This window comes from Sinocyclocheilus rhinocerous, unplaced genomic scaffold (genome assembly GCF_001515625.1).
Source record: "Sinocyclocheilus rhinocerous isolate Xijiao unplaced genomic scaffold, SAMN03320098_v1.1 scaffold407, whole genome shotgun sequence".
Lineage (NCBI taxonomy): Eukaryota > Metazoa > Chordata > Actinopteri > Cypriniformes > Cyprinidae > Sinocyclocheilus > Sinocyclocheilus rhinocerous.
In genome coordinates, this window is record NW_015633444.1 from 585,350 (window position 1) to 596,233 (window position 10,884).

Consider the following 10,884-nt stretch of genomic DNA (forward strand, 5'->3'; position numbering starts at 1 on the left):
CTTTGAGAGGAAGATCAGCCACTTTCCGTGCAGTGGTTAGGTCTCACTCGCAGCATCAGCAGCATAGCCTTGTATGGGAGGAAGAGCAAGCTACAACTCCAAAAACAGTAGTCTGTCGGAGGAGTTCATGGTTTCCCAATCAAGAGAGGTGATGCTGTACAGAGAATCCACTGACACCAAAGTCTTTCACAGGAAGGAAGTGGAGGGCCCAGGAGGCAGTCGACCAGGGTGAAGCACAGTGTGCTGGTGGAGACAGTGGTGTCAGGACGTGCAGGGCGTTGTTGTAACCATAAACCTTGATATGACAAGGCCTGGGGAAAGGACACGCGTCAACTGGTCCAAGAAGAAATCCGAGCAGGGGTGGAGGAAAGATGTATCAGCAGGATGGTGGGGATGTGACATCAAGGGGCATGGACTCGATGGGAACAGGTGATGGATCGAAGGATCTTGTGGGCTGAGTTGTGGAAAGCAGAGCCACACCGGATCCAGTTCCTTATCCAATCAGTATACAATGTACTCCCCAGCCCAAAAAAACTCTTCTCCTGGGGCCTGAAAAGACACCCCTGCATGCCTCCTATGCCAAAAAAAGAGGATCCCTGGAACACATATTAAGCTGCTGCCCTTAAGCCCTGGGAGAGGGATGTTATCGGTGGCACCACGACCAGGTGCTAAGGGTCATTGCAGGAACCATCAGCACAGAGATCTCTCTCAGCAAGCACCAGCAGCCAGCACAGCGCTCAATCGAATTTGTCAAGGATGGAGAGAAACCAACACAGAGCAGGAACTCAGCAGGGGGACTTCTGGCAACAGCTCAGGATTGGCAGATAAAGGTTTACCTGGGAAGGAAGCTCAAATTCCCAGAAACCATCACTACGACCACGCTTAGGCCTGACATGGTCCTTTATTCAGAACCATCAAGGCAGATAGTTCTACCGGAATTGACAGTGCCCTGGGAAGACCAGATGGAAGAGACATTTGAACAGAAGAGGGCCAAGTACGAGAAGTTGGCAGGTGAATGCCGTAGCAGAGGATAGAAGACCTGCTGCCTCCCTATCGAGGTTGGCTGCCGAGGGGAGGCAGGCCAGTCGCTCTGCAGGGCCCACAAGCTCTTGGGAATCAGGGGACTGCACAAGAAGAAAGCCTTCAGGAACATCATAAATGCTACCTTGAAGGCATCTAGATGACTGTGGATCAAAAGGGGTAATCCATGGACCACACAAGCTACCTAGACACAAGTCAGGGACTGATCTCCCCTGGCTGGGTCACCTGGGCTAGGGTGTATGATGTTGAAAAAGCCGAAACACCCTATGACCCCAGGTTATATCACTGATGCTGTGTCTAGGGTGCACCTGTAAGGTGTGTCAAATTCTAACAAACTTAAATACACTTTTAAAAATGCACTTTGTAATAATAATGTCAAATTTAATATTTTACTTTAAAGTACATTTTAATTCATTTGTTCACATGGTGTAAAAATCTTTAGTCATTCTTTAAATAAATACAATTATTTTGATGTGTTGAGTAACATACTAAAGCACATGTAAAGTACTTTATTATAATTTTAACTGTAGTGTGTCATTTGATATTACATTTAAAGTTAATGTATTTTAAATGTACTAAATTGCAGCTTCTTCATTATAAATGTGTAATTCAAATGTTTTAAACACGACACACAAGTTTCAATAGCAATGGTGTTAAAGTATATTTTAGTTTATAGTTCAGTATACTTTAACCATATTTTAATATAAGTAACTATGAATTTATATATAAAGATGTACTTAAGTCCTACTTAAGCAAGTAAAAAGGCACTCTGAAGTTCAGCTTTTCATTTATTAAGTATATTGTTTTCATAATGAGTACTCTTATTAAAAGTGTACTTCTTTTTCACAAGGATTTTCAAGTTATTTTGAATATAAGTATTAGCTAATGTAAATTTCCATGTACATGTACATGCAAATTATCTAATTTAAAAGAGCAACAGTCACTTCATAATCTTTATTCACTATGTAGATAATTTGGTCAGGTATCAAAAGAAATGAAAAGAAACTTACGGAAAATATGAAGAAGGCATTCTGCGATCTGTAGATAATAATGCTTAGGATAGTTCGATACAGGATAATGGCTATTAGGAATATCAAAACGATGGCAATCTGCAAGCACAAGGAATAAAATTGAATCATGATAATGATTTTGAAATTTTTGGGATTACTGAAGATTTCTCAACAGTTGTGAGATGGAAATCCATTGACTAACCATTAGAATGATGACCATATTACCAGTTAGAGTACGACTCAGTCGTTGAGTCTCTGGGAAATAGGGTTCTTCAGCCCCAGTCACAGGATTACGAACCGTCATGGGCGCCAGTGCTGTGAATTCTGGTCTTGGCCTCTCCTAACATCAGAATGGAAATATTATGGAAAGCAAGAGAGGTAAAGCATTGCTTTTTGAGGACTAGTAAATAATAAAGGTTAAGACACTCGGTAACCAATTTAATCACCTCTATTTCTTCAAATTCGGAGCAGTCCCATCGGTGGGAGAGTATGGAGCTTGTGCGTTTCCAGTACTCCAGGAAGGTGACGGCCCACAGAGACATGAATATACTGAAGAACACAGTTCCTCCATTGTCAAATAGCAAGCCTGCCTATTGCAAATTTATGAACAAGTATTTTGAGAACAAAATGTGATAGCTAGTTCACAGAGAATGTTATTTTTGGCTTATTTAATATGCTATACATAATTTAAAAACTTGTAGAAAAGTCACCTTATAAGTATAGCAGATGCTGGAGAGGTTCCAGTAGCTGCAGATGTTGCATAGTGGACACATGACAAAGGCGTCTCCACTGGAGCACAGTTCTTCTCTGTGTGGTCAAAGGTCACGATCAGTGCTGGATCATCAACATTACGCCGTTATTAACAAGACTGTGATAATACTCACGCTGCCACATCAGTGACCATCAGCCAGATACCAAACAGAAAAATAATAAAACCCACTACTGCTGCTGGTAATAACCAGCCTGTGTAGAAACCTACAGACATGAGAAATAAGGACAGAAAGCTAGTCACAGCCTGTTATGATGAAAACAGTAGACTGTTTAAGTTAACTTAGATTGAATGCAAGATTTCTGGTGCATTTTTATTTCATTTTGTCTTATTATTAAGTCTACCTATTAAGTATTTACAATATCATCTACTTATTATTAGCAATAATGGTAAGACTTTGCAATAGAGTCCCATTACTTAACTTTAGTTAATGCATTAACTAACATTAACTAATAATTTGCAACACATCTGTTACTGTATTTATTCATCTTTGTTCATTTTAGTTAATAAACATACAACTGACCATTGTTGGTTTAAGTTAGCTCAGGTCCATTAAACAATATTAACAGATTAACATTGAATAATAAATTCTCAATAAGTATTTTTATCCATAGTTCATGTTAATTAATGTAGTTAACTAATGTTAACAAATGGAATTACTCATAAAAATATGATAGATACAGCTTTTTTTCTGGTATAAACTAAATGTAGGTTCAATCATACCCAACCATGCAAAGTAGAGTGCTATCTTCTCGCCAAAGTATTCACGAATGTGATCCAGAGGTTGGTACTTCCTCCAGCAAGCCCAGCGAGCCCAGTAATGATGCAGGATCTGTCTCATGTTGAGAGACTGTGGATCTACTGGAGTCTTCGGCATCTCAGATGGACCCTAATGAGAAGAACACAAATCATTGCCTGTTCAAAATCAACATGATATAGTGCTTGCATTGATTATGGAAAGATTATAAAGACTTTGTGTGTGTGTGTGTGTGCGCGTTTTTGTGACAAATGAGGACATAAATTTGTATAATGACAAGGGTATGACATAGGTATTACAAGGAGAAGGTGACTTTTCAGGACATTACCCCATGTCCCCACTTTTCAAAACGCATATAAATCACACAGAATGGAGTGTATTGAAAATCTGAAATAGCACAAAGTTTCCTGTAAGGGGTAGGTTTAGGGCTAGGGTTGGTGTAGGGCAATAGCACAAACAGTTTGTACAGTATAAAAACCATTACGCCCATGGGATGTCCCCACTTTTCACAAAAACAAACCTGTGTGTGTGTGTGAAATGCTAAAGAACATGCATAAAGAATGAAAGAACATGCATTAAGAAAGGTCAGTTTTGATTTCATGTTGGCTTTAAGTAGTGCTGTATAGCTACATGTGTAAACAAAGAAAGAAATATGTGCATAATTAGTGTGTTTGTTAAGGTAATGTTCAGATATTATGTAGAATACTCTTACAATACCTCATGTAAAGGAAAAGCAGCAGTGAGAACATTCTCACTAACCAGCCTGCCAATGCCAACCTCCCCTCTAGTCAACGATCCATATGGAGTCCTGGCTAATATCTCATACAGCTTTAGAACAAGGACAAAGATATTACGGAAAACTGACAGATCAGTGTGAACAGTGTTAAAGAGAGTGAAAAATAATTTTGTCCATCACAGACATTGTACAGACTACTAATTTGCAAAATAAATGAATCATGGGTTACAAATATGCAAATATGCATATGCATACGTTTCTTCGGCTTCGGTAACTGAAAACTTTCATGCAATGTTGCATCCACAGATGTCAGTATAAAGCTCAAGACATGTCGTATCGCTTAGCAAGAGAAAAAAAACTCTTAGTGCACCACAAATTTCAAGAAAAAACACTCAAAACTCACTATCTGATGCCTCTGTGTGGTCTTGAAAAACGTATCCTTGTTTTCATGACCAAGAAACCTAAAAGCAGCATAAGTAAGATAAAGAGTAAGATAATGTATTCTATTAAACACTCCCTTTGCACACTCTTTATAACAGTGTATATAGATGCAAAAGCTTGATTTATGCACAATAAAAATGTTCGGTAACACTTTACAATAAGATTCATTAGTTAAAGCTGCAGTCCGTAAGTTTTGCCTCTTTGTCGCCATCTCTGTTTGAAAACCTGCAAGTGCAGCTATTTGCGGAATTATCTTCTTTGCGTGGGTTGTGCACCGGCACGGCTCCAGCGTGGATTAATCTAATGTGTGTATACTGCACTTTGTATTCACAGATTCTACATCTTGAAAGTAAGACCCAAATAAGAGTTTTTACTGGAGAATGTCATCTGAACAAGTAAGTAACAACTGCCACTTTTGTTCTGATCAACTGAGGAAAAAAGCATTACAATAAATTGCGCTATCAATGGTGATTAAATCTAACGATCGGTTAGCTCATATCACATCAACCCGTGCCAATTATTATTATTGTTATACTTTGTTTTTAAATTGTTGACGTTAATAACATCAGCACTGGGTAAGTTATTTAGTGTGTAACTATTATTTAGTTATTTAGTGTGTATTATTCTGGATTACAATCCGCCATTTATTCCAGCTTCTGTGAGAAAAGGCTATAAACGATCCTCCACCTGTAGGATCCTCACATGCGATATAGCACTCTAGCCGGGACAACTTCTTTATGTGTACAGACGTGACGTAATGACGCAGCGCCATGCTCGAATTTCCCGCGAAAACCTACCCGTACCGCTCAAATTCGAAAATTTTATTACAAGCTTACCGTTGTGAATCGAGCTAAAGTAAGGTGATAGTTTTGAACACTTTCTCAAAATTTGATTTTGGATCATTTTTAAACAAAAAAGTTACGGACTGCAGCTTTAACATTGGTTAACTACTAACATGAACTAAGCATGAACAATACTTCTACAGCATTTATTAATTTTAGTTAATGTTAGTTTCAACAGTTACTAATGCATTATTAAAATCAAAAGTTGTGCTTGTTAACATTAGTTAATGCGCTGTGAATTAACAATGAACAACTGTATTTTCATTAACAAACATTAACAAATATTAATGAATACTGTAATAAATGTATTGCTCTTTGTTTGTTCATGTTAGTTAATACATTAACTAACATTAACTAATGGAACCTTATTGTAAAGTGTTACCATTATATTTATATTATATATGATTTTTTTAAATTAATTATTTTTTATGAAACCTATGTTTACTTACCCGCTGTTTTGGGTACGACGTCATCCTCAAAATTTGATTTTGGATCATTTTTAAACAAAAAAGTTATGGACTGCAGTTTTAACATTGGTTAACTACTAACATGAAATAAGCATGAACAATACTTCTACAGCATTTATTAATTTTAGTTAATGTTAATTTCAACAGTTACTAATGCATTATTATAATCAAAAGTTGTGCTTGTTAACATTAGTTAATGCACTGTGAATTAACAATGAACAACTGTATTTTCATTAACTAACATTAACAAAGATTAATGAATACTGTAATAAATGTATTGCTCTTTGTTTGTTCATGTTAGTTAATACATTAACTAATGGAACCTTATTATAAAGTGTTACCAAATATTCAGTTCACAAGTGATATTTATACATGAGACCTCACATCTCATATGTGAGCTCTTCACAAAACATTTACACTAACTTCTGAAAAAAACTTCATTAGGGCAAACTTGTTGTTTGTGTTGAAAATTATGCTATATTATATTAGCATTATTTTAACCAATAACACATAATCTTTATGTAACCAAATTAAAATAGTTTAACCCCTGGGACACAAAAATACACAAAGTTGTTTGTAAGTGTGTGTGAGTAAATAAATGGGTCATTTGACACAGCAAGCACTTTGCATAAGTGTGTGTTTGGAGTGTGTGATGTGTTTGTCTTTAAGGAGGTGCTGACTCTCTGCAAACACTAAAGTGTATGAACTGCATGTTACATGACAGGCTCAGATCCTCTTTGTTAAGCACATTTTTAACATCTTTGTTAATTCACATGCTTCCCCTGTTGTGGCAAATTTTCATTATTTTATTACTGATGCTTTGTGCCAGTTTCACAGGAAGTGACGATTTTGCTCTCTTAAACACATGGGATAGAAACTGTGCTTATTTTCAAATGTTGTATGCAATATTCCAATTTTTCCAATTTTAATTCGCAAACTTTGGATGGAAACATGGCTAATGTTAATTTAATGACCAGTAGAGCTCTAAAAGAGAAACATATTGTCTTTTTTGGATCAGTATGGATGAGTACCTCTCTAGTTTATTGGTGTGGAACTGGCAGGTGTAGTAGTCCGGTGGAAGGTTGGGCACATCTTGTGCCATTATGTTTGGGATATGCAGTTTTTCTAGGATCTTCTCAGACCAGTTTGATATTGGAGTTGTCACAACCTGAAAACACCCAATAGAGGAGGACAGTAAGATATATTGAGTATATCATTTACTTTTTGATATAAAAGATCAGGTATGATTTACCTGTAATGGTACTCGAAGGCTGATCTCCTCAGCATAATAACACAGAACATTCCAGGGCGCACTCAGAAGGACGTAAGTAGTCTTTGTTTTTCCCTGTAAAACCTCTTTCTGAGACACATTCAGAGCAGGAGAAAAACATTACATTAGAACAGGGGTTCTGGCCCTTGAGGTCCACTTTCCTGCAGGGTTTAGCTCCAACCCTAATCAAACACACCTGAACAAGCTAATCAAGGTCTTCAGGATCACTAGAAAGTTAGGGTGCTTTCACACCTGTAGATCGATTGCTTTGTTCCGAAACTGGGATTCAATTTATTACAATGTTGCTTTTTATTCTTGGTGCGGTTCGCTTTCACACGGCAAAGTTTCAAAACGGAGTAACGCGCGAGTAAACTGTTCTCTCATTGGTCAAAGTTCCAAGGTTTATTTTCCGGGATTCCACTTAGCTGTCACGCATGTCATCCGTCAGGATGGAACGATAACAGCTTTGTGGGCTTATTGTTGTTTTGTTTTTTTTGTAGCTGTCGTTATAATAATTTATCATTTTGAGCAGGAGTCCAGGATTGATTGGGAAAACATTTTTAAAATGCACCTACAAAGAAGAGCAATAAGACGGCATTATAAAATAAAAAAGTGCGCTTTGATTTTTGAATGGCAAAGACGTGCTCACCCACAGACATTCACAGGTTCATTTTGAGGTATTAGCAAAATAACAAAGATAATGCTTTTCACGGAACTTACGTAATTACCCATTATACATTGTGATATAGTCTGGTTCGTTGGTCCGTTGGATCGGATTGCTTTCTCACTACAACCGAACCGCTCCAGAGTTCGATTTCAATCGAGCCGAGACCACCTCGTTCAGGCGATCTCGGACCGATTGTTTTGGCGCGGATCCGAGCGCGATTGCCGTGTTCACATATGTCCAAACGAACCGAGCTAAGGGGGGAGACGTGACAGGTTCCGAAACAACAGGCCAGGTGTGAAAGCACCCTTATTAGAAGCAGGTGAGTTTGATCAAGTTTGGAGCTAAACTCTGCAGGAAAGTGGACCTCGAGGGCCAGAGCTGAGAAAACCCCGCATTAGAAAGTGTCCTTGCAGACAGTTTGCTTTGGGGCACCTAAAAAGATCTGATTTTGGTTCTTTAAAATGGCACTTAGGTGTTGATGCTTCTTTAAAGAGTTTGAACGTTTTAAGTTTCTTAAAGAAAATGTTTTAAGACAAAATTCAAAGCGGGTAATTCTAGAGCATGCATTTTAGATAATTCAACACAGACTACATCTACATGCATAAATATTCATTGTAATGTGGCGATATTCAGATTAGTATTGAGTAGTATTAATTACTGTTAATCTTAAATTTGTTTTCAGGGCTTAAATTTCGGCGCGGGATTGCAGGGATTGTGCATAATTGTGGGAAATTCCCGCAAATATTTCAGCGTGAAAGACACTCGTGACAGATGACGGAATGCATCATTTGCACATGCTTTTGAGTCTTACAATTTTAAACATTCAAGCGCTCAATTCAGTACTTGTGCGCTCTCTGTGAGACTCCTTTCTGTGAGCTCACACCCAAAGCGCGTGCACAGAGCTGCATCTGAGAGCGCGTGACTACAGAATGAAGTTGTGTTGCGTCTTATTGCGCGTTAACAGCCAAATACATACAAAATGATGTCAAAATGCCCGTCTTGATGAGTATCCACGTAAAGAGTTGAGAAACAAAACTTATGTGTTACAGTTAGATCCGTGCATGAGGTCTTAAAGAGACAGCAACCTAAATAAACCTGCTGCTGTCTGTCATTAAGCGGCGCGGTGCAACAAATCCCCGACAGAAAACTGGATCAGCGCTGGAAAGCTGATCCGATATTTACACGTGTCCTACTTCTTGCCTTATCGTTCCGCAGACGTTTTCCTCTTTTGTTTTTTATCCGCCATCTCTATCTTTCTGTCGCTCGGCTCGGCTAATGTCCGTCCCATGCACTGAACGCGCTCTCCTCCACATCACGAGTAGACACGCCCCTTATTGCTGATTGGCTACAAGTTTGTTTTGCTATTCGGCCCGAATCAGTTTTCTAAAGTGTTTTTGAAAAATCACATACCCTGCCTTTAATGTTTATTTATACATTGAAGACTAACCAGTGTTATTTTAAAGTTAAATAGATTATTCCGTTTCTGTGGTATTTCTGGACCTGGATATTACTGTTATACCTACCTGAAAAACTTAAAGCACAGTTCGTTTTAGTTGTATCTCGTTATTGTATTTGTTTGTGCCATTGCTTGTCATTGATCTATTCTTATTTTATTGCTGACTGTTTACTTGCTTTTTTAGAGTTTGAAATCAAAGTTCCCCCCATAAGAGCCACCTAAAGGGGGAATTAAAATAGATGCATTTATGTGTTGTCAGACAGTTTTGAAGGTGTGATCGGAGTCCTAAAAAAAAACTGCAGATAACATTAATAAAATAAATGACTTAATGGGAGTTTCTTCAAAGTTTCTTAAAAGTTTTCTTAAGTACACCTTTAAAAAGTGCACATGGTAATAAAGTCAAATTGAAGTACATTTTAAATCATTATGTTTTTCAAACACATTACATTCAGTTTGAGCTCAAGTATATGCTTTTATAGTATGCCTATTTCCATAATAAGTACTCTTTTTTTTATATATACATATGCTAAAGTGCACTTCTTTTTCACAAGGCTGTATAGGACTATGGCTGCAACCCAAATCTAGAATTTAAAGAGAATTTGATGCGTGTGAAAATGTAGTCGGAGTTACGTACCGTCTCCTGATGAAGACCATCAGTCCGGAGTCTAGAAAGAAACTCTGTCCTCCACTTCCTGTGAGTGTCACGCGAGGAACCCGACGATACTTCATCTGATTCTGCAAACTTCAGGGGGTTCACAGATTCCTCCCACACCAAGACAAAATCTGACGACACATTCACAACGATGTCTTCATATTGATCGAATGCACTGAAATTCTAAATCTGACTTATTCTGAAATCATCACTATTTATCAGCATTATACAGATGAATCTCATACAAGAAACAAATGGGAAATATTGTTAGCAGAGAAAATGCACAAAAATATCTCTAAAAGACCTTTTTTGCCCAATCCTTTGTCAAAATGACTAAATGAAGCTCTCAGAATTCAAGTCTTTTCATTGATGTGCTTGTCTCCCCATACTCACCGATCCGGGTGACCCCATCACTGAACACGTTCATGTTTTCCTGAGGTGCCGCACTCATCTGTGAATAACATGCAGACATATCCATTATCAATAGGCATATGAAGAACTGATATTCATGCATACAAGAAAATTCCTAGGAAAAGCTTCTAATGTGTGTCTTATCAGCGATATTAGGGTGGAGTGGTGGAGGGTGAGAGATGTGAGGAAATTTGGCATGTTTGCATACATTGTTAACTGCTAATTAGCTTCCTCTCTTTGTGACCGCTGATGATTTTTGTAAACAACCTGCACTTATTTAAACACACACACACACGCACATGCACGCACACACACTCACTCACGCACGCACACTCACACACACACACACACACACTCACACGCAC

The 10,884-nt window shown here is 38.0% G+C and overlaps 1 protein-coding gene across 1 annotated transcript in view; it reads right to left on the minus strand.

Annotated features, from left to right (window-relative positions):
- Nucleotides 1–10,884, minus strand: part of LOC107744024 (anoctamin-7) — a 29,084-nt gene that overhangs the window by 12,736 nt on the left and 5,464 nt on the right. The window contains exons 3-14 of the mRNA XM_016557483.1: nt 10,502–10,559; nt 10,091–10,239; nt 7,316–7,423; nt 7,095–7,231; nt 4,717–4,774; nt 4,295–4,405; nt 3,544–3,709; nt 2,936–3,026; nt 2,762–2,858; nt 2,498–2,641; nt 2,254–2,391; nt 2,052–2,150 (exon numbers count right to left, since the gene is read on the minus strand). Of these exons, the coding sequence (XP_016412969.1) occupies nt 2,052–2,150; nt 2,254–2,391; nt 2,498–2,641; nt 2,762–2,858; nt 2,936–3,026; nt 3,544–3,709; nt 4,295–4,405; nt 4,717–4,774; nt 7,095–7,231; nt 7,316–7,423; nt 10,091–10,239; nt 10,502–10,559 (1,356 nt within the window). The remainder of the gene's footprint in view (nt 1–2,051; nt 2,151–2,253; nt 2,392–2,497; nt 2,642–2,761; nt 2,859–2,935; nt 3,027–3,543; nt 3,710–4,294; nt 4,406–4,716; nt 4,775–7,094; nt 7,232–7,315; nt 7,424–10,090; nt 10,240–10,501; nt 10,560–10,884) is intronic.